The following is a 24,395-nucleotide window of genomic DNA, read 5'->3' on the forward strand; positions in this document are numbered from 1 at the left end:
AGGTTTCAGAATGATAACTATTGCTTCCATTGAATAGGACAGTCAATCACTTTTCCCTGTTTCTCCAAAATGCAAATGTATGTGTGTTATGATTTCTATATTCTGATATAATGAAAATTTGAAGTTATCGAAACCAAGGTCTTCTCCTTGGCATCATGTCAATATATTTGAATAATCTTTTCTTAAATACCTTTAAATTATGTTTGTACTATAAATATTTTTTTAAAAAAAACATTTTTATGATTCTTGGTCTAGTGAGAATTGTAGACCAATTCATCTCAAAAACATAAATCTAGAAATAATAAATGTGCCCAAATTGGCACATCAGGAGAACGTCAGGAGATCCAGCCAGTTCAAATGTGTATAAAGATTTATTGTAAACTTAAGCTCTATACAAGAATCTGAACTACTAACAGTCAAGGGAAATTAGCGGGAGTTAAGAATAGAAAGGAATTCAAGGTGGGCTGGACTAAGATCTCTTGTGGGTGAAAAGGGACTCATGACCGATGACATGTTTGACCCCTCCCTTGGGCTCAGCCTGGCCATCTCCTACAGTTTTAGCTATTAAGAAAGCTATTTGGGGAATTTTATTTATTTATTTATTTTTTGCTTTAATTTATATGCCGCCTTTCTCCAGAGACTCAGGGCGGCTTACAATGCGTTAAGCAATATATTCTAATGCCTATCTAAAAAGATTTTCAGACATTCAAATTATAACCTTAAGACATAACTATTTTACATACAGGTAGGATGTGGCTGTTTCTGATAATGGCATGCTTAATCCATCAGACTACAAATTCAAAAGAATGTTTCAGCAGAACTCATTTGAATCCTGAAGGATTCATGACAGCGGTAAGTTGTTTACATGTAACAAGTAGATTGACTTCTTCTCCTTATCCTCCATTAATTACAAGATGCAGAGCTATCCTAGTAGTAACACATTGAGGAAAGTACCCATTCTACCCTGAGACCTTTCTCAGGATGACTCATTCCTGAGCAGTGGCTCATCATACTAATTTTGGCAGTGGACCTTAAACCATCAGCAAATTAATAACAGATCAGGTATTGCATCTACCAAATGCCAGCTATTTGAGCTGTGCTATAATCAATCTGTGTTTGAAGGATCTAACATGCATAGCAAGCATAGCTTTTATAGTAACTATTCTATATACTTTCTACATGTTCCACCAGAAGTAGTTTTTCCAGAACTGCTAACTCACTAAACCTGAAGATGAAGCCATAAAGGTATACGAATCAGAAATATATTCAATTAAATGTACACCTTAGATATTGAGCAAGAATTTATTATTTTATTTGCAGCCTGAAATCATCCAGTATTGGGGGTATCCCAGCGAAGAGCATGAAGTTCTGACTAAAGATGGCTATTACCTTCAGTTAAACAGGATTCCTCATGGAAAACACTCTTCACAGAATGAAGGTAGATCTGTAATATGACTTTTCCAACATTTTAATGGCATACAAATTACATACATAGGTCATACCTGGAAATTAGCAACTGTGTGGCAGTTTGTGTTATTCATTGTGTTGCCTCTGAACACAGCTTGGAAGATGTAGCTGGTACAAAATAAGATAGCTTGACTGCCTCAGTATAATGACACTAATGATAAAGTTGTTGCACAGGCTACCAGTGGTTTTGACTCCTAGAGTGGATTTTAGGCAATTACACAATTATTTTATAGCTCTTTCAATCCTCCTATTTTACCGGTATTATATTTTTAATACACTTAACTGTTATTGTTCTTTCAGTTGTGGCAGTTTACAAATATTGTTAAAGGAATGTCAATGTTAGTTTTATAGCAATAGCACTTAGACATACTGTATTTTTTTGGAGTATAAAATGCACCGGAGTATAAGATGCAGCTTAGTTTTTGTGAGGAATTAGGAAAACAAAAATCTGCCTACCAGGTATTCATCTGGATAGGGTCCTTAGTCTGGTCAGCTTCAGCACATTAGTTTTCTGGTTTTGAGCATGTGGGCACGCTTTTTATCCCCTGCTTGGGGATAAAAAACCAGCTTCTAAAGCACAGCTGAGAGGGAGCAGCAATGAGAAAAGCAGGCAAAGCACAGAGATCACTTCACTCGTGCCTTGTTAGGGCTGAAATAAAGCTTTTAAAACACAGCTGAGAGTCAGAGGGAGCAGGCAAAGCTCACGAAGATTGCTTCACTCACTAGTGCCTTGTTAGGACTGAAAATAAAGCTTCGAAAAAGCTACATTCAGAGTATAAGACGCACCCAAATTTTCAGCCTCTTTTAGGAGGGAAAAAACGGGGGTGAAATGCTCCCGGTTCGGACCGGATCGCCCGATACGGTAGCGATGGAGGCGGGTGGTTCGGAGAACCGGTAATCCCTGCCCCCCCCTCCCCATGCCCAGCTGAGCCGCACAATCATCAGAGCCTTTTTTTTTTTAACTTTTAAAAGCATTTTTTCTACAACCTCTTCGGCCAAAAAAATGCTTTTAAAAGTTAAAAAAAAAGCCTCTGATGATCACGTGGCTCAGCTGGGATTGTCAAAGGATTTTAAAAGAAAAAAACCCCTTTTTTTCTTTTAAATGCCTCTGACGATCCCAGCTGAATTGCCTGATCGGCAGAGGCTTTTTAAAAAAGCCTCTGCCGATCAGGCAACTCAGCTGGGATCATCAGAGCCTTCTGAAAGCATTTTTTTTACAACCTCTTCGCCAAAGAGGTTGTAGAAAAAATGGTTTTAAAAGTAAAAAAAAAAAAAAGGCCACGCCCACCCAATCACATTACCCCCTCCCACCAAGCCACACCCACCAAACTGGTAGTAACAAATTTTAGATTTCACCACTGGGAAAAAGTGTTTTTTATACTCAGAAAAATACGGTATATACCATTCATTGTGCTTTTCAGCCCTCTCTAAGCCCTCTTTACCGACCTCAGAAGGATGGAAGTTTGAGCGAAACTTGAGCACAATTAAAGTTCTTCAAACATCTGGATTTGAATGGCAAACTGTGGTTGCCAGTGTCTGTATCTATGCACATAGCTCCAGTTGCATATATCTTAGAGCAGCTGCATCTTTTCCTGGGTTCCTGTGGATGCCTTTGCAGATAACCAATAATCCTAGGAAAATAAACATTTGGTTTAGAGTGCCCTCTGCAAATGTCACATTGTCCCAGGTTATATTTTGCCCTTTGGATCCAGGTCTCCGCACAACCCTTATGTGAATGTGATGCTGAAAGGTGTCTAAATAACTCAGAGTGCATTCCTCAAATAATACTCTATTTCTGGAGGACAATTTTACTTACAGATAACAAACAATAAATCATTTTCGTCTTGGTTTTTTTGCAGGGCCTAGACCAAACGTTTTATTGGTACATGGTTTGCTGTGGGAAGGGAGATGTTGGATTGCAAATCTTCCTAGCAACAGCCTGGGATTTTTTCTAGCAGATGCTGGATATGATGTCTGGATATTAAACGTTAGAGGGACCACTTGGTCTAGAAGACACAAGGAATTTTCAATTGACCAGCAAGAATTCTGGGAATTCAGGTAAATTCCAAGAAGAATTGATAGTAAAAATATTTGCTGAAAGTCTACCAACTTGTTAGGAAAGGAGCTTATAGGGATTTATGTAAATTAATGAATAATATTTGCATATTATATAAACCAAGTTTAAAATGGATACAATAAATATTTATTCGAAAAACAAAGTCAGAAAGTAAAAATATATAAAAATGGAGAATAAGTCACCGGCTGTCATATCAGTAACAATTTTGAAATATGTGAACTGGTGATGCATCAGGTTTTTAGTGACATGTTATTTTGTTTAACAATATATTTCCATTCTAGTTTTATTCCTTAAAAACCTTTTGGTTTTCTCAGCTCGCTGGCAGATCTTCCTGTTCTGTTCCCCTTCCTCACACAGGCAAACGTAATACCAAGCACGCCTGCCAATATTTTATTAGGTAAACAGATTAGAATTCTTGGCAGACCAAGGTTTTGGCAGCAAACTGCCGAATGCCTGCCAAGACCGTTTTCACTCCCATAAAGTAGAAGAGGACTTATCTTCAGTCCGTTCCAGGAGCAACAAATTATCCACGAGACAAGAGTTTAGTCAATGTTCAGTCCAAAATATATCCAAGCCGAATTTCAGAGATCACGATGTGAGTTTCAGGGTTTAACTTTGTCCATCACAAAGCCTGAAGAGCAATCCCACCCACTTTTATTACTGGTGGGGTGTGGCTCCATGACTCAGCTCAATCTCTGGCCCTCCCACGCATCTTCCATTGCTGCGCATGCTTCTCCCTCCGACGCTGCCTGGGATTAAGCCAGGATTCATCATCCTCGCTCCCTGTCAATTGGTGCTCCGATATGCCTTCCTCCTGGCACATCCCAGGCTGTTCCTCCTGGCCTTCGGATGGAACCTGAGGCATAGCCAGAAAGGAGGGTCCTGGAGAGGGAGGCCTTGGCAATTCTTCCCCATCACCTTCTGAGTCTTCTTCCTCTGTTAGGGCAGGCTCGGGAGTCGGGGTCACAACACTTCCAGGGCCTCCATCACCCATGAGGTCCCCCAAGTTATCTTAACAACCTGCATGTTCATTTAACAGTAACATCAGGAAAAGAAGGGGGTGAGGCCGTTAAACAAGCCTGCCTCATTTAACGGTTGTCACCATTTGTGACCATAAGCTCCATTATGGTCGTAGGTTAAGGACTACCTGTATTTATTCTTAATATGCCTTTTTATAGCTTTTTAAAAAAATCTTGATTTTATATCTGTTGTTTCTTTGATTGCTGTACACCCCCAAGAATCACTTGTGTGATAGGCGGTTATACAAATTTGATTAATATAATGATATGATATGATGTGACCTGATATAATATAAAACCCTTAAAGGCCTACAACCACCATCATTGCTGATGGAGGTTTATATTGAGGTTTATATTTAAAAAATGGAAATTGCAACAGATGTACACACACACACACACACACACACACACACCTGTTGCAATTTTCATTTTTTAAAATACCTCAATATAAATCATCATCACCAATACCATTTGCCATATGCTCAGGTATACATTTTCCTGAGCATATCAACTGCCTACTATTTTTTTTTTTTAAAGAGGAAAACTACAATCTAATTGTAGGGTAATTGGGATTTGACATTTTGCTGATGCCATGATCAATAGACCTAATCAGGTGTTTTGACCTTAACATCCAGAGATGTAATATAAGCAAATAAAGGTGTGGAGTTTTTTTTAATGTATTTTTGTTTTTCAGTTTTCATGAAATGGCAATTTATGATATACCAGCAACAATAAATTTCATCCTACAGAAAACAGAACAAGATGGTTTATATTATGTTGGCCATTCCCAAGGAACAACGATAGGTAAATTAAGAATATAGTCCTGACAAAATTTTATAACAAAACTATTTTTCTCAATTTTCTCTAAATAAAAGTATCTCCTTTGGAGATTTGTAATTTGCAATATTATAAACTTGCTAACAAGTCTTTCACCATTCAAAGTATTTGCCTGGTTTCTCTCTCTGTCTCTCCCCCTCCCTTCCCTCTCTCTGTGTGTATATGTGTGTGTGTGTGTGTGTGTGTGTGTGTGTGTGTGTGTGTGTGTGTATAAATCAAGCTGATGAAGGGAGGAGAACTTGTGGCTCAGAAGTTAATACAACTGCCTAACATGCAGCCCAAGTTCGAATCCATGTAAGGGTATGGCTAGCTGATGAGAGCTAAATAGGTTGAAATAGATCTATACTAGTCTCCCTTTATTTCTTTATCAGTGAAATATAAATTTTATATATATATATGTATATGTAAATGTAAAGGTTCCCCTCGCACATATGTGGTAGTCATTCCCAACTGTAGGGGGCGGCGTTTCAAAGCCGAAGAGCCAGCACTGTCCGAAATGCCAAAGGCACACAGAACGCTGTTACCTTCCCACCAAAGGTGGTCCCTATTTTTCTACTTGCATTTGTTATGTGCTTTCAAATTGCTAGGTTGGCAGAAGCTGGGATAAATAACGGGAGCTCACCCCATTACATGGCACTAGGGATTCGAACTGCTGAACTGCCAACCTAAGCGTCTTAGCCACTGAGTCACCGCATATATACAGTATATATTCTTCAGCTCTGAAGAAGCTTCTTGGATGAGAAGTGAAACATCTTCAAAGAAAAACCAAAAAGTCCAGTTGCCTCTTGAAAAAGCACCTTTAGGATAACACAATCAAATCAGCCTCTTGATTGACTCCATGTCCATCTGTGGTCTCCAGGCCCATTGACAAAGCCATGCTTTTAGAGCCTTTTGGAAAAGCAAAAGGGAATGATATTCCATAAAGAAGGAGCCACCAACCCTAAGACCCTTTTTTGTTTTCCTACCAGATATATAACCCTAATAAATGGGACCCAAAACATATCCTGCCTTCCTGTCTTGATGGGCTAGGTGCATGTAATAGATGAGAGGCAGTCCTTCAAATAGCCTGGCCTCAAGCCATTTAAAGCTTTAAAGGTGATTACCAGCATCTTGAATATTATGTGGAAGCAAAATGGCAGTCAGTGCTTAAGTCTAGGCTTATGCAAGACTCTTTGGATTGCTGAAATCTGAACTAACTAAAACTTCCAGATACCCTTCAAGGGCAGTCCCATATAATGTGTATTATAATAGTCCAAACAGGAGGTGACCAGGGTATAAGTGAGAAGGGCATAGTGATCCAGGAATGGACATAGCTGGTGGACAGCTCAAAGTTGTGCAAAGATGCTCCTAGCCACAACTGCCAACTGCTCCGACTTGATCAGGTGTCACAAATCCAGGGGAACCCCCAGATTATTCCCAAATGAATTACCTTTTAACCCTGGTCTGGGTATTTCTAAAGAAATTGTTCTACCCCAAGTGAAACAAATACGTGGTAGAGAAAGAATTTCTCAAAATGAAAAATAAGATTCACTTATAAGCACTACTAAAAGAAGTTTTATCATGCAATCTTAAAGTTTTAACCCTTCCTTGCTTTTTAAGCTTTTATTGCTTTGGGGCTCCTGCCCTACCTCTCTGACAGAGTAAAGCTCATTATAAGCATCGCACCCGCCTACAACCTGCAAGATGTTCGTGGAACATTTGCTGTCCTAGGAAAAATTCCAGATGGACTTAGAGAAGTAAGTATTTATTTATTTACTTGCTCTACTTGTATGGTATCAATCTCTAGCTCTAGGTGACTAAAAGTGCCTGATTTTAACCCCCACCTCACAACCATGTATGTCATGCCATATGTTAGGCTTATTATTAATAAACAATACTGAATATTAATAGTAACTTGACAATCCATGACCTATTGGGTTAAGGTGATTCGTATGGCACAAACTCCAAAGGGACTGGTGGAGAATTTGCACCTTGACTTCTAGAAAGGTGTCAGGGAACATTGTAACTGAGGATCAAAGGTCATAGTTTCAGGGAGATTTCCTTGTCTAAATAGAGAAACAATGACCATGCATTGGGAAAAAAAAGTAAAAAGCAGTGGGAATGGAAGCGACAACTTCCAACTTCCAATCAATTTCCTCCTTAGATTTCATTGTGGAAAGCTGGCAATGAGCGAAATCTTCCCTTCCCTTCCCTTCCTGCAGGTAAATGACTGCTGCTGGATGGGGGAAGGAGGGAAGATTGCTTGAGCGGCTAGTAAATTGCCATGGAATATTAAAAATGAGAATCAAATAACCGCAGCAGCGGGCAGAAGCATTGAAGCAGCTGTAGCACTGAAGCAGTCACAACTTTTCCAATTTTCATTTTCTCTGGTGTAACGGAGCCAGACATTCTGTAAATTAGCCCAGTATATTTGTTGCCAAGGTTTTGTCCTGTGATACAACATTTTGTCTAATTAAAGGTTACACACAAAACAATTTGAGTAGTATATAGATAAAACATTGAATATTTGGAAAGCATCTGATGGAAGAATTATTTTCAATAAATTCTGCAGAACTTCAGTATTGCAAAAGGATATTTTTTTCTGAGCACTTGAAAGTAGCATTGTACCTAGGTCAATTCACAAACAAAAAATTACATTACTGTGATTTAATATTATACCATGAGCAGAACTGAAAGATTTTTTTAAAAAATTCCATATAAAAACATAGAAACAAGGAAAACTGGCAAAAAAGTATCTAGTAGTCCATCTAGTCTGTCTTTAAGATATCTGTTTCTTTCTTTCTTTCTTTCTTTCTTTCTTTCTTTCTTTCTTTCTTTCTTTCTTTCTTTCTTTCTTTCTTTTTATTTATTATTTGTAATCATTTTTATATTTTAATCATTTTTATTTTATTTTTATTTTTTGTTGGATAATGGACATGTTTATCCCAAACTAGTTTAAACTCATTTACTCATGATTTACCCACTACCTCCACTGGAAGTTGGTTCAAAGCTTCCACCTTCTGTGGTCCCCATACCCCTCTCTAATAGAGTAAAGCAATTGGAGAAAAAGGGACTATAAGTGAGTAAGCTGTTTTTTCTTTTACACATCAAAAGCAATGCAATCATGTCAGCATCATGGATTTGGGAGCCACAGCCATGTTACATCAACACCTTAAAACATTCAAACATTTGAAAGAATGGTGCAGATTGGAGAAAGTATTTCCAGAATGCAAGGTAAAGTGTTGGCATAGTGTGCCTGCAGTTCCCAGACTTGGGCTGCAAGCATGATCACATTCCTTTTGATGTGTGCAAGATGGTTAGCAGCAGGGAAGTCCAAAAATTTTCCCTGCCAGTTCTGTGGGCGTGGCTTGGTGGGCATGACTTAGTGGTCATATAATCAGGTGGGCACGGCCAACTTGACGTCACTCACATCACTCACTGTTAGAGCCAGGAATTGTCATGGATTGAGTAAAATGTGGTGAAACTCACTTAACAATGCTCTTGCTTAGCAACCAAAATTTTGGACTCAATTGTGGTCATAAGTCAAGGACTATCTCTGCTTTCCACTGCATGGCAGCCTTGTCCTAGTAAGCTCCTTCTCCTTTCTGGCAATTTTCCTCTCTGTTAGAGGCACCAAAATAATCCAAACAATGTAAGGTTTCCTGCTTCTCTCTCTCTCTCTCTCTCTCCCTTGTTCTTTCTTTCTTTCTCTCTTTCTCTTTCTCTCTTTCTTCTCTCTCTCTCTTTCTTCTCTCTCTTTCTCTCCCTTCCTTCCTCTTTTTTTCTTTCTCTCTTTTTCTTTCTTTCGGCAGTGGGAAAAGGAAGAAACTGCTCCAGGAGGACTGGCGGCCCGGCCCAGAAGCAGCGTGTCCCCTGGATGCGGGCAGCAGAACCTGAGGCAGAGGGGAAGGCAAGCAGGTGGCAGTCTTGCCATGTCCCCCCGAGGCGGCTCCTCGGCCGAGCGCACTGGGTCTCCCCACCACCCACCCCCGCCACCGCCAAAATCAGCCTTACCTTCTAGATCCTCCACCGGCGTATTCAGCATGCCCATCATCCCAATGGAGCCAGCGTGTTGGTAAGGCTGATGACAGGCGGCCCTTGGTGGAGATGTAACCGCTGCTCTGGCGCTGAGAGGGGTGGTGGCAGTGGTGCTCTGGGAGGGCAGGCAGATGTCCCAGTGCTGCACATGCAGTGCGCATGTGCAGCAGCCCCAGGACATCTGCCTGCCTGCCTGAAGCACTGCCTCCACCATTCACTTTTGCTTCGTGCCGGGAGAAGGAAGAGAGCGAACAGTGGCACCGCGGCAGTGCTTCAGGAGGGCAGACGGATGTCCCAGGGCTGCTGCATGTGCAGCACCAGGACATCCATCTGCCTTCCTGGAGCACCGCCGCTGCCGACGTTGCCCCTCTCAGCCCCAGAGCAGCTGTTGCATCTCCACCAAGGGCTGACTGCCCATCCACTGGCTGGGCAGGGCTGGACTCCAACCTCGGAAGGCAAGTGAGCATGGGGGACTGCCAGGAAGGCTGCATGGAAGGCAGGCAAACATGGAAGGGCTGCAGGGAAGGGAGTAGGATGTTAGCTCCCTTTCCCACAGCTGGGTGGCCCCGGCATGCTTGCCTGCCTTCGCAAGCTGGCCACGGGGATGCCGGGAAGGCCACATGGAAGGCAGGCAATTTGCAGAATTTGCAATTTTTATAATGCAAAATTGTGCATATATGTGAAAAAGATTGGATGGCAGAAATCTAGAGAATGACTTCGAATGATAATGCTAATGTGGGGAAAGAAAAATTCATGTTGGAATAAGGAGGAATGTGTTTGGAATTGCAAGATTACTTTCTTTTCACAGGCCATTTTTATTTTACAGACAATATGGGGTACTAAAGAATTTTCCATTTCTAATGAGAGAATAAAATCCATCATGGTCCATGCATGCAGCTATCCACTGATTGACTATCTTTGCCTACAAAACATTTTCCTTACAGGAGGATATAATCAGAAAAACTTAAATGTAGTAAGTAAGCTCTATTTTGATTTTCTACAAAGATACAAATGAGGCAGACCAGGTCAGGAAAATAGTCCATAGGAAGACTAGAATTCTACTTTAAAGGCAGTGTCTGTCAATCTTGGTGACTCCCAGAATTATTTCTACCAGATTCTGTAACAGCTTTGTTCCCTATGCCATCCATCTGGTAAACTCACAAGATTTGTTTTTCTTGCCATAAATATGTAAACTTCCAAACTAGACTGTGTTGTTTCTCTGTGTCATATAATATATGTGGGTATATACATACATTTGTATTTATTTGTATGTATGTATGTATTTATGTCTATCTGTCTGTCTGTCTGTCTGTCTATCTATCTATCTATCTATCTATCTATCTATCTATCTATCTATCTTGTCATGTTTATGTAGTGTAAAATTGGAAGTGGTGACCCTTTAAGAGCTATATACAATGAAATTTCATTTTTAATGTATGCCAATTAGTGTACATTCAAAGTGACAATAAAGTTATTCCATTCCATTCCATTCCATTCCATTCCATTCCATTCCATTCTATTCTATTCTATTCTATTCTATTCTATTCTATTCTATTCTATTCTATTTTATTCAAGTCCATCTTAATATGCTATTCCTGGTATGTGATGTTTTGTATACATACAGAGAAAGAAGCACTCTTGTAATCTTTGACTTTTAGGCTTGCTGTCAAACATCAGCCATAATACTAATGACTGTTTTGAACAATATGCAGGTTGCATTACACGAATGGCTATTTTATATGTGAAATTATGACTGAAATATTTCTGCACCTATATTGGTTCACACTGTCAGGAAGTTTCTCCTTAGTTTTAGGTTGCTTCTCTCTTTGTTCAGTTTACATCCATTGCTTCTTCTTTTGCCTTCTGGTACTTTGGAAAATACATTGCCCCCCCCCACTTCTTTCTGGAAGCCCCTTAAAAGCCTGTTGCCTATCTCACTCTTTGGCAAAGCATGTGAGCCATTTCCTCCTTTCAGTGGTCCATGAAAGTGCATCTATAGTATGCACTTAAAGTTGAAAAAAGGTGAACAACATTTTTACAGAACTATAGATACGTTGAGGCAGGGTGTGACAAGGAATGGCTGGGAGGGGAGGGGCCAGGTGAGGCACCCCTTGACGTGAATGACATTGAGTTGGCCACGGCTACCCAGTCACATGACCATCAAGCCACATCCACTGTCATATGACCATCAAGCCACACCCACAAAATAAGCCACGCCCACAGAACCGGTAGTAAAAAAATTAGAACCCACCCCTGATTTCTATTCTATTCTATTCTATTCTATTCTATTCTATTCTATTCTATTCTATTCTATTCTATTCTATTCTATTCTATTCTATTCTATGTTGGGAAACACTGCTTGAAAGTCTGCCTGTGTTATTACCTGTCCTCTTTTATATCCCAGGGAGTCAAGGGGAATTGAAGAAATCATTCTTTCTCATACATGCATGCTTCTTCTGCGTTTGCTGTTTTTCTAATAACTACTAGCTGCTTTCTCCAATGTCATCATCATGCCTCCTTATAAGAGAGGAAGAAATAAAAACAAAAAAAGAAATATATATATAGTGTGCAAAGAGCATGAAATCTTATTCATTAAACTAGGACATTTACTTCTTCTAGTTTGAAGGCATCCATTCTCCAACTGGTAGTCTTTGTTTAGAAACCACAATTCGGATCAGCAACTTGGTGTTAACCAAAGCAATCACTAGATCTGTCAAACTCGCAGCCCACAGGCCAGATGCATCACACACTGGCCACGCTCATGCCCAATTTAGCGAAGGGGAAAAAAGTTGTGATACATCACATGATGACGGCGTGACAATGGGAGTTTGACACCCCTGACTAGGTGAATTTATGAGTTGTTTTTTTTTACTTTATATACCTGCAAAGGTCCTAAATGTGATGATTGTCATAAAGTTGCTTTTTCATCAGAACAATATCACTAAATGAGGCATTGTTAAACAATGTATTTACCAGAGGTGGGCTGCTGCCGGTTTGGACCAGTTCACCTGAACTGATTGCTCAGATTCTGCATGGTTCAGAGAACTGGCAAATCATACCACTGGCTGGCCCCGCCCCACCCATTTTTCGGGCTGTTTTCAGCCATTTTCAGGCCGTTTTGGGGCCAATTCTAGCCAGAAAATGGCTGAAAATGACCCCCAAAATGGCCTGAAAATGGCCCAAAAACACTCCAAAACAGGCCATTTTTCGGGCCATTTCCAGGCCATTTTTACAGCTAAAATCAGCCTGAAAAACAGCCTGATAAAGCCCAAAAAAAGGCCTGAAAACATCCCAAAAAACCTGGCTGCAAGAGGAAGAGAAGCCACGCCCACTCAATCACATGATCCACCCAGCCACGCAGTCATTATGGCAGAGAACTGGTTGTTACTACTGGTATTTACATTTTATCACTCTAATGACTAGAGCGCAGAATCTTGAAATAATTGTTTTCAGGCAAGCAGTTTCCTTATGTAGGAGAAGTTAATTCTTAGAAATATATTTGTCTACAATAATTGCTAAAATGTTTACAGGAGGTACCTTCTGAGAAAAGTTGACACTATAAGCCAAAAATTATACTGTTGGTTGGAGGGAGCAGTGAGGTAATAGTCAGCAAAAGATTAGGAGCCAAAGTAATGGCCTCTTTCAACAATAGTAAAATATATTGCATTGGCTTAATTGCCTGCTTATTTACATGTAGAAGTGGGACTCTTCACTGGATACTCTCTAAGGATAAAAGAAAATAATGAGGCTGTGGAAAGAGATTGGATTCAGTGAAGAGCTGTTCAAACCAACTATTCAAAGCAAAGAGCCTGATCTGGACGACTGCATCAAATAAATTGGCCCCCAATAGATTCAAAAGCTCTATAATTTATCTGTTACCAGCACTACATCTTCTGTTTCATATACTGAGAACATTGATGTAATTGGTTCTCCCCAATCAATCTGACTGAGCCAAAGTCAATGTATAGACCCTCAGCTGAGCAATAGAAACTCACAATTTGGTAGGGGAAAAGTTATTATGAACAGGCATTTTTAAAGGCATGTAACAGCAGATCACATATAGGTCTCAATTCCTGGCAAATAGATAGGGAAGAAATTGAGATAGTGACAGATTTTATTTTCCTGGGCTCCAAGATCACCGCAGATGGGGACTGCAACCAAGAAATTAAAAGATGTTTGCTCCTGGGGAGGGAAGCTATGGCAAATCTAGATAGCATACTAAAAAAGCAGAGACATCACCCTGCCAACAAAAATGCATATATTCAAGGCTATGGTTTTCCCAGTTGCCATGTATGGCTATGAAAATTGGACCATAACAAAGGCTGATGGCCAAAGAATTGAGGCCTTTGAACTATGGTGCTGGAGAAAACTTCTGCGAGTCCCTTGGACTGCAAGGCGATCAAACCGGTCAGTCCTAGAGGAGATCAACCCTGACTGCTCTTTAGAAGGCCAAGTCCTGAAGATGAAACTCAAAAACTTTGGCCACCTAATGAGAAGGAAGGACTCACTGGAGAAGAGCCTAATGCTGGGAAAGATTGAGGGCAAAAGAAGAATGGGATGACAGAGAACAATGTGGCTGGATGGAGTCACTGAAGCAGTAGGTGTGAGCTTAAATGGACTCCAGAGGATGGTAGAGGACAGGAAGGCCTGGAGGAACATTGTCCATGGGGTCGTGATGGGTCGGACACGACTTCACAACAACAACAACAGTTGTGTGCAACTTATTTTTGAAAATTGAAGGAACAGCTTTTTGTTCATTTGTTTATATTTTACAAGAGTGTAACAATAAAAGAATCCTTTCATATATACCCCTCAGAGTAAAAATATAAATTCATTTTCTTTTTCAGTGTCGAGCAGATGTATATGCTGGGATCAATCCTGATTACTCATCTGTAAAAACTATGAATCACTGGAGCCAGGTACAGTATGACTTTAATTTGTTAGTTAATTTCAAGACAAATCCAAATTGAGATATCAGTGTTTTAATTAAGCAAATGGTTGGTATGGGTACAAATACATTACTACAAATGTTTGTTTGTTGGTCATGTAGTTTTAAAATTATTTTTTTACTTTTCTATATTTTTTATAAAATGTCTTATAAAGAATCCTATTACTGCATTGTGGGATTCCTTGATCTAGGAACATGGCTATCTAAGATCCTCCTTGCAGCTCCCAAATACAGTATCAAATATGAAATTGTTTGATTTTTGACTTTTAAAAGAAAACAAAACTGGTGCCAATGCATGTCTCCACTTTTAGTGATTTCCTGGGAAATCCAAATAAGATAATAGAAGAAACACCTCATTATTAAAGAAGTGGTTTTTCTATTAACAATTAAGAAATGGTTTTTGCAGAAAACAAATGCTTAGCACGAGTTCTATACTTACATCAAGGAACTCTTGTTTGCTGACCCTATCCCTGTCATCATTATCCAAGTAGAGAGGCCACTAAGGGTAAGTTACATCTATTCCTTCCCAGCTTATTCACCTACTTTTTCCAACCACCTGATTCTCAGGTGATATCCAACCAAACACTTAAAAATATAATGAAATGCAGCAGTGAATCTATAATAAATGTATTAAACATCATCATAATACTACTACCTTGATGTGCTTGTGGGGCTTGTGTGTTCTGAGCAAGATGAGAGTTATGCCAGAGGTTCAACCACACTGGACCATACTAAGGAACCATCAAACAGTGTCTCTCCCATAAAAAATATAATGAGCTGTAATTTACAGATCCATACTGGATTGGTTATTGCCCAGGATATCAAGTGTTGTAAATCAGAGGTCCAGGCTTTTGCTCTGTGTGAAGATGTCTCTCTCGTTCTCGCAGAGAGCTTTATTTTTTATACAGTTTTACACAGGCAGATAAAAGGCAGGACAGCAACAGTGTTCTAATTGGCAAATCTTCCTCCCTGTTTACCCACTCAGAAGAAGGTCAGATAACACAGACCAGAGAAATAATGAGATCATACAGGAAGAAGATACAATGACACCAGAAACGGAAGCAGTTTGCTGCGTTCTGCCCGATGTCATGGACTTCAATTCCCTACATCCCACTCTTTTTTATCTTGTTTGTGAAGCCATCCTCTTACGAGGGGCCAGAAAAAGAGGTTATTATCAGGAGAGGAAAATCCTTGCAGTTGCTTATATAAGGCATGACTTTGAGACAACGTAGGAAGGGATTTAAAGCAAAATGCAGTTATACATATATTACAAAAGGAAGAAATACACTGAACAAAACCTCCAATTAAAAACCTCCTCCAATTAAAATTACACAAATGGTAGGCCAAATTATACAAAATTTTAAGTTGATGCTAAATGTTTCTTGACTCAGGATAAAGTTCCCTGCATTGATGCTTTTTCCAAAAAAACAGGTAGCGCTAGTATTCAAAGAAGCCAACAAAGTAATATCAAATATAAGCACCAGCTCACTCCAAAGAAATAAGCCAACTAATGTACACATCTGCAGTTATAATTGAATATCTTGGATGCAAAATCAATAAACAAGAAAAAGTCAATAATACAAAAGCAACAAAGAATCTGGATTAAGAGGATCATTACAAAAACTAGGGCAACCTTCAAGCTGACATCATCAAGTCAAGCTATTTAGTGGTCAATACATCAGAAGAGTGAAAAACATCTTAATTCTTCTTAAACTCCAAAATCAATAGAGGAAATTCCATTAATTAATTAATTAATTAATTAATTAATTAATCCATTCATTCATTCATGACAGTTTATATAGCCACCAATTCATTCTCAGTGACTCTGGGCAGCTTACAAAGATACAAAACCTAATAAAAAGCAATAACCGTTCCCTCCTCACACACCCTCACCCCCATCCACCCACCCCGGTAGTTGCTGCAAGATTGCACTGACTGATTACAAAGAACAGCATGATGAAGTAGCAACAAGGGTGCACTGGAAGATCTACAAGAAATGCCATTAACCTGCAACCAAGAACTGGTGGTAGCACAAAATATACAAAGTAATAGAAAACGAAGATGCTAAAGTGCTCAGGGACTTTAGAACTGAAACAGATAAGCACCTGCCACATCATAGGCTTTGCAACTGTCAATAAGAAAGACAAAAAAGTCTGGATAATGGGTGTGGCAATACCTGGAGACAGCAGACTAGAAGAGGAAGAATTGGAGAAGACGACAAAATACAAAGACCTGCAAATAGAAACACCCTGCGATATTATCCATTAACTAAACTCTGGCTAAAAATGCCAAATCCAGTTTAAACACCTAGCTAAATGTGCAATGAACCGTAATTAGAAAATTATAAAAATAGAAAATTATAAATTAATTAGAAAATCTGCACATTAACAAAAAAAATTCCATCTGTTAGTTACAAAAGGCCACACTCCTTGGACCCCGTTATATACTAGGCGAATGCGTTATGACGTTCTAGGTTCCTGGGAAGATCTTGATGAGTTTCAAGCTACCAGCTAAAAAACTGGCAGCTGTTATTTCACATTGTTGTTTATATAATAATAGTAATACAAACAAAGACAATATTAATACATTTAAATGTATTTTAAAATGTATTTTACATTTTAACAATTAAAATATGCTAAAAAGCTAGAAATCTATTTCCTATTATACTGTATAAAGCTAAGTTATAAAGCTAACAAAGGTGACTATTTTGTCTGATTTTGTTTTAAACTCCCAAGTTGCATTGATGTTTCTTGTTTCTTTCTGGTTACTGTAAGATATGTTTCTATTGTTTGTTTTTATTGTACTTGAGAGATAAGCAACTACATAAATTTGATTTTAAAAATAAATATGATTAAATCAAGGCTACATAGAAACATATGGCTCCATTTTGACATTTTTACAATATAAATACATTTTCAAAATCTTGGAGGAAATAATTTCTAGAAACATTATACTTTATACCGGGGTGGGCTGCTGGGGGTTTGCAGGGGTAGCTAAGATTCTGTGCAGTTCAGAGAACACCCAAATCCCACTCTTGGCTGGCCCCATCCACCCCTCCCCTCCCCTCCCAGGAGTCCCCACACAACCTGTTTTGCATGCAGGCAAGTGCAGGGCAAGCATGGAGGCTTAGAGAGGGCGAAAAACGGGCCTACCGGAAGTTTGGGAAACGGGGCCATTTCTGGCCTCCAGAGGGCCTCCAGACCCTGGGAAGGCCATTTTTGCCTTTCCAGAGGCTCAAGGAAAGCCTCAAGGAGCCCGGGGAGGGCAAAAACATCCCTATGCCATGATGCAGGATGTCAACTAGGCCACGCCCACCATGGCCACCCCCACCCAGCAACTGGGCAGAGAACCCCTGGCTAAAATTTTGGAAGCCCATCCCTGTTTGACACCCATGTGGAAGGTTCCAAGGCAGAGTAAAGTACTTCTTGTTTCCAAAGTAGTTTTCTTTTTTATTTAAGATTTCACATTACATTTGGATTAGTTCCTTTTATGAATTTTGCATATATACTATTTTAAAACATATTCTCTGTGATATGTATTTAGTAAAATACAATCAGAAATAGTAAAATAGTATTTTCTCTTTCTATAAAATTGCAGTTGAAAAATATTATGCATACATCTGTACATCTCTCTTGCTAATATTTTTAATATTAATATTTCAAAACTAATGTTTTAATTGTGATTGTTTTCATTTCTTTTTAGATTATACGTTCTAAGGAATTTAAATATTATGACTATGGTTATAAGAACATAGAAGTATACAATATGGTAAGAAAAAGTAGATGGTGATAGGAATTTGACATTTTTTAAAAAAATTCCTAATTAAATAGTGTTGGTTTCCTATAATTTAATCAACAGCTATACATATTTCCAAACTAAAAATGCAAAATTAGATAAAATTATATAAGTTTATATATGAACACATGTATATTTTTGAATTCTTTCATTTTGTGTGGCGGAGGAGTAACTATCCATCTTTCTGACAATATTATCTTCTCCTCACAGAGGACACTTGTAACCCCAAGGTGGAGCTTCAAGTAAGCAGAGTCCAAATTCTCACTTTGACCATACAATTTCTCTCGGTCTGCTCTTCTTTCCTGTATCGCAAAGCCAGTGAAAACTTTGTTCTTCCCTGCCCTTATTTGGATTCAAGAAGACCTATTGAGTATTTAAGCGGCAGTAACATAACACAGTAAATGTGGATGCCTCATATCACCATAGAACTGGAGGACGACAGCAAACTCATAGCAAAAGCAATCTATGAACAAAAAATATGGTGGTAACCAGGAGTGGGCTGCTGTGGGTTCGCAGGGGTTCAGAAAAACCTCTAGGTAAGATTCTGTACAGTTCAGAGAACCCCCAAATCCCAGTCCTGGCTGGCCCCATCCACCCCTCCCCTCCCCTCCCCTCCCAGAAGTCCCCACGCAGCCTGTTTTGGATGTAGGTAGAGTGCAGGGCACACACGGAGGCTCGGGGAAGACAAAAAAATGGATGTACTGGAAGTTTGGGAAGGCCGGAAATGAGCCTGTTTCCACCTCCAAAGGGCCTCTGGAGCCTGGGGAGGCCATTTTTGCCCTCCCAGAGGCTCGACAAAAGTCTCCGGAGCCTGAGGAGGGCAAAAATGCAGGAAGCCGACTAAGCCACACCCACCATGGCCATGCCCACCCAGCAACCGGGCAGAGAACCCCTTGCTAAAATTTTTGAAGGCTACCCCTGGTGGTAACTCCATTTTCCACCCACCAGTGGGTCTTCCTGGCTACTTCTCCTTAACTACAGTACAGGAAGAGAAAGCATGCTACTTCTGTCCACATTTCAGGCCTATGGATGAACTGATATCCAACAGAACTAAAAGCAAAGGAAGCATAAGGCCCATAACAGTAGATCCAGTTGTAACCTTGCCACAAAACTAATGGTGCATTTCTAGAGAAAGATTATATGATCTCTTGTTGAATTGCATACTCCAAATACCTTCAAGGGTTTAATGGGGAGATAGCCTAAATCTAACACAGAGGTCATATCATAAGTACCCACCCCACCCCACGGCTGGTGAATAGGGCAGGTGGGGGCTCAGAAACAAACATTCTCTGCTATAACTCTCCTCTCTTGGAACTTCTTCTCCAAGCTCAAAGATGGCTCCATTGTTGGCAAAAGATTTGGAAAACTGTTGACTTCCGGTGGCTCCGCCGATGCTGAAAGACACTCCTTTGTGAGCGCCAGCCCCAGGACTCCGTTAGAGCCACTAGAACAGCGAAAATCAGCTGTTTAGCAGCTTGAAAACTTTCTCCCTGAGAGAAGGGGGGAAAGAGAGCCGATGGGTGTGGGTAGAGCTCCCCAAGAGCCCCAGGTTTCTTTTTAAATCTGGGGCGTAAAGGGTGAGAGCTCCCCGGGAAGCCCGTCATTGCTCCGGACCTGGGACGTTTCTGCTTCAAGCAGAACTAGACGTTGTGACCACCCCAGCAACTCAACTTTAAAGAAGGACTTGAAAGCTGGCAGAGCAAATACAGGAGAAACTAAAATTGCAAGTACTAAACTTTAACTCCAAAAAGTCTGTCACTTCCCTTTGAATTTCTATGGGAGAAAGGGAAAGTAAGATGGCATTTGATTCTAATGGGGCGTGGAGAAGTGAAAGTTAGATACAAAGTATTATGTGGTGCTGAAAGCCCCTGCTTAAAAGAAGAGGATTTTATTTTAAAAGGAGAAGGATTTAAAAATCATTTCTAAAAAAAAAAAACTTGTACTACTTAAGGATTGGAATAATTGATCTAGTTGCTGGAAAAGTATAAAATGAAAGTTTTATTGGGGGAAAAAATGACTGGTTTTTCTGAAAGTGATGAAGGCTCACCATTACATACATCAGTAAATACACAAATACTGACTGTGGATTTTTTTGAAGAAATTTTAGAATCATTTACCTCTGCGTTAGAGGAAAGAATGGAAGGGTTTTTCAAGAAGGACTTTACACAAATTCGAAACAAAGATTCAAGTGAAGATACTGTATCGTTTCAGTTGCCAAACAATAATGAGCTGCTGAATGAAGAGGCAGACGAAACAATCCAGTTGTGCCTTTGGAAAATGAAATGGAGGCTTTTCAAATTAAGAAGGAAAGGCAGAGAGGCTTGAAGGAGTGTAACCAGGAAATATTGAGAGACATTTCCTCAGAGGCTTTGATACAGACAACTGGAAAATTGTCAGGAGGCGTTGGGATTTCTTATATAAGAAGGAAGATTCTAAGTGGAACTTTACAATTTTTTTACAAAAATGGATTCCCAATCGCAGCTAAAGAGGTGTTTTTACTGAAAGGAATTACTTTGCGAAGAGAACAGGATTGTAAGGTTCAGCAACTTCAGTTAAAAATCCAAGAACTTATAAAAATAAAAGAAGGTGGAGGAAAAAGACTGAAGCAGAAGGTTCGCAAAAAAGTCAGGAAAAAATGGAGAAGGAAAAATTACAATCCTCTTTCTTGGGGAGGATAGTAATAGTGAAAATGAATGATTATACCTGTATTTAGAGATATGATTTGTTCTGAAAAGTTATATTATAGTGAAAATGAATGTTTTACCTATATGTAGGGACATGATTTGTTTTGAAAAGTTATATTAAATAATGTTATGAATTCAATTATATTGAATTGTTATGAATTGGTGAAGAATTTATATAAGTGTATGGGTTAAAAGAAAAATATTGTGGATGTAAAAATTATGGACAGTGTAGATCATTCCCTTTATACTTTGTTTTAAACTACATTAATACCATATTAAAGAATGCTTTGTTGAAGAATAAATATAAACTTGTGGGGTATAAGGAAAATATAAGTGGTGCAAGGGTTGAGGAAAGGTTTTTGACAATACTTTATATAGATATTAAATAGTGAAGATGTAATTTGATTATACGTAGTGGATTTGTAGAGAAAAAGATGAATAAGTTTATGTAAAGCTATTAAGCAAGGAATGTTTTCAGGAAGAATTAATATAAGTTTATGGGGTAAAAAGTTAAAATAAGGTTTTTACAATATATTTTATTTGAGATTGGTTAAAATATTTTGTTAAGGTGTTAATATATGTAAGGGTTGGAGATCTGATGGTTAACTGTAACTGGGCTTTGACTGTGTAATGCTGGAAGAAAGAAGCCTTGCTTATTATTGAACAACGGACAAGAATGAAGTTGGATTAATTACCTTCAAGCAATAATTGGTTTAAATCGTTATATTTAGATATGAACAAGGGGAGTTAAAGTGCAAGAGGGAGATAAATCTATAGATAGTTAGCTTATGTTTTTTTATGTTTGTTAAATGCTATACCCTGTATTTGCTCTGGGAAGTCCATGGGGGGCAGGAGAGTTGGGGCAAGAGGGGGAAGGAGAGGGGGAAAATATGTGTAAACTTTTAAAAAAACTTTTCAATAATAAAAAAAAAGATTTGGAAAACTGTTAAAATACAGCTTTTCTGAATAACCTGCAGGGACAAAGGAACAGTGTTGAATGATTCACAAAGTATTTTTTTTCCAGGTAAAGTGAGAATTATACTTCCATTACCATTTGTAGTATATTTATTTTAAATTATCTAGATTGTTAAGATAAGCTCTTGTCTTAATGTTGGATTAGTTCTCCCTAAAGCTCTGAAATCAAGATACCATTATCTGACTGCAAGACTATAGAAGGAGCAGACAGAAAGCTTTTAGTTTTAATAGTTATTAAGCAAAGCTAGTAGTTGCCTTCTCTTGGTGGTTTCCACCTTTCTGGATGCCACTAGGTCACCTACTTGTCACAGTCCTATTTGATTCTGGCATATGCGTACACTATTGACCAGCTGTCAAAATTCCATGAATCCACTAGACCAGGGGAGTCAAACTCGATTTCATTTAGGGCTGCATCAGGGTTGTGTTTGACCTCGGGGCCGGGATGGGCATGGCCAGGTTGGGAGTGTCCAGCTTGACATCACTCCTCTTGGAGGCGCCTGCGCTGGCCCGAGAACTCTGCCAGCTAAAATGGCCTCTCGAACACTGTTTTCAGCTGCCACGGCCTCCTTCAACCCTCTGCCAGTGAAAACTCTGAGGAATGCAAGAGGCCATGGCAGCTGAATACAGAGCCCGGGAGCCCATTTTAGCTGGCAGAAGCACCCGGGCCAGAGTGGCCCTGTGGGCCAGACCTAAGTACCCCATGGGCTGAGAGAAAGTTAGTGGCACAAGGTCACTTTCTAGTTGGCTTTGTGCCTAAGGTGGAACTAGAACTCATAGTTTCCTGATATCTAGCCTGATGCCTTAACCACTACTGCATGTGGACCTCCCAAGCTCCGTTTTCACTGGCAGAGGGTTGCTGGAGGCCGCGGCAGCTGAAAATGGAGCTTGGGTGCCCATTTTAGCTGGCACCGTGGGCCAGTCCTTCACTGTTTCCAGGGTGGCCCCATGGGCCAGAACTAAGTACCTTGCAAGCCGGATCCAGGCCCCGGGTTTGACACCTCTACACTAAGCAATTTCTGTGCACAGTGCGCATAATTCCCAAATTACATTCCTTTCTTTCTCTTCTTTCAATCCACAGACAACACCTCCATTTTATAAAATAGAAGATGTTACTGTGCCAGTAGCCGTGTGGAGTGGAGGAAAAGATTTTCCTATAAGCGCTCGTAATATGGAATCATTGCTTCCTCGAATCCCTCGTTTAGTTTTCTATAAGAATATTCCTGACTGGGAACATTTTGATGCAGTCTTGGGTTTGGATGCTCCACAACGTTTCTATCCTGATGTGCTTGAATTGATGCAGAAGTACAAGGATTAATATCAGGGTTGGAGTCTCTGGTAAAACAAAAACAACAACATCTCAGATGTCTATGGTTCAGAAACATATTCTCAGTTTTCCAGTTCATGGTTCATCTTTGGAACATCTCAGCCATTTGCCCATTTCTTGAAATCTTAGAATCCATCTTCTTAAATTAAGTGATGGCTTATTTTACGGAAATCCATATAAATCAAAGTTTCTTCAGAGAGTTAGCTGATATATTATCAAAATTCATCTTCGTACATATAGACCGTTATTCCACAGAACCTTTGAAGAAGTTTCGGATTAGATCTGACTTTTCCCCCAAAATAATTTGTAATCAAAGTGACTCAGCCCAAGTATCACCTCTAGGAAAATAGTTTTACAGCCTAAGTTTCTTTTCTTTCATTATTCTAATTAAATTGAGCAGTTTAAGCACCGATAATAACTGTAAGAAGGATGTTTTAGCCTCCTCTACTGTGTTTACTATTTTACTGAAACAAATTCAGATAAGGCTTAATCTAACATTTGTCCAGGAATGTTTTTGCTATATTAACCCACAGAGCTTCTTATAGTTGTTCCAAGTTCCACCATTTCTCCATCGTTTGCATTCTAATTACCATGTACCCTGTACTGGCCAGAGCACTCTGCCAGCTAAAATGGCCTCTCGAACACTGTTTTTGGCTGCCACGGCCTCCTTTAACCCTCTACCTCTTGATTGAAATTGTATTTGCAGTTTGTCATTAATTTCTCAGTGTTGTCTATCTCTGCTTCCTAGAACTGCATACACTTGTATATCAGTGATATTGACTGTATATACTGGACTTTTTTTATATTTAATTGTGTTTGATTCTCATAAGACCAGGGGTGTTAAACTCGTGGCCCATGGGCCAGATGCGTCACGTGCTGGCCATGCCCACCCCTATTCCAACAAAGGAGGGGAAAGTCACACTACGTCATGTGACGACAACATGACGATGCGAGATTGACACCCCTGTCATAGACTGCCAGGACTGCAATTTTCTTGGCAATATTTTTCATAAATGATTTCCATTGTCTCCTTATTGGGGAGCTGAGAGAAAGTGAGTGGCACAAGGTCATTTTCTAGCTGGCTTTGGGCCTAAGGTGGAACTAGAACTCATAGTTTCCTGATTTCTAGCCTGATGCCTTAACCTCTACCGCAAACTGGTTCTCATACATGAAGAGAGGCAGTCATTAATTAGATGATGCCTGAGCACTTACTCAGCAATGCTTCTTTTGAATATAGTTTCCATCAAAAGGA

At 39.5% G+C, this 24,395-nt stretch overlaps 1 protein-coding gene across 1 annotated transcript; it reads left to right on the forward strand.

Moving 5' to 3' along the window:
- Positions 1–750: 750 nt before the first annotated feature.
- Positions 751–23,134, forward strand: LOC139317940 (lysosomal acid lipase/cholesteryl ester hydrolase-like). Its single transcript, XM_070945120.1, has 9 exons — positions 751–852; positions 1,321–1,438; positions 3,327–3,525; positions 5,258–5,367; positions 7,000–7,136; positions 10,244–10,390; positions 14,265–14,336; positions 18,068–18,133; positions 22,898–23,134. Exons 1-9 carry the CDS (start codon positions 751–753, stop codon positions 23,132–23,134), a joined length of 1,188 nt encoding a protein of 395 aa, XP_070801221.1.
- Positions 23,135–24,395: the final 1,261 nt, after the last annotated feature.

This window comes from Pituophis catenifer, unplaced genomic scaffold, assembly GCF_029215685.1.
Source record: "Pituophis catenifer annectens isolate HBS135680 unplaced genomic scaffold, rPitCat1.0.hap2 SCAF_6, whole genome shotgun sequence".
Taxonomy (NCBI): domain Eukaryota; kingdom Metazoa; phylum Chordata; class Lepidosauria; order Squamata; family Colubridae; genus Pituophis; species Pituophis catenifer.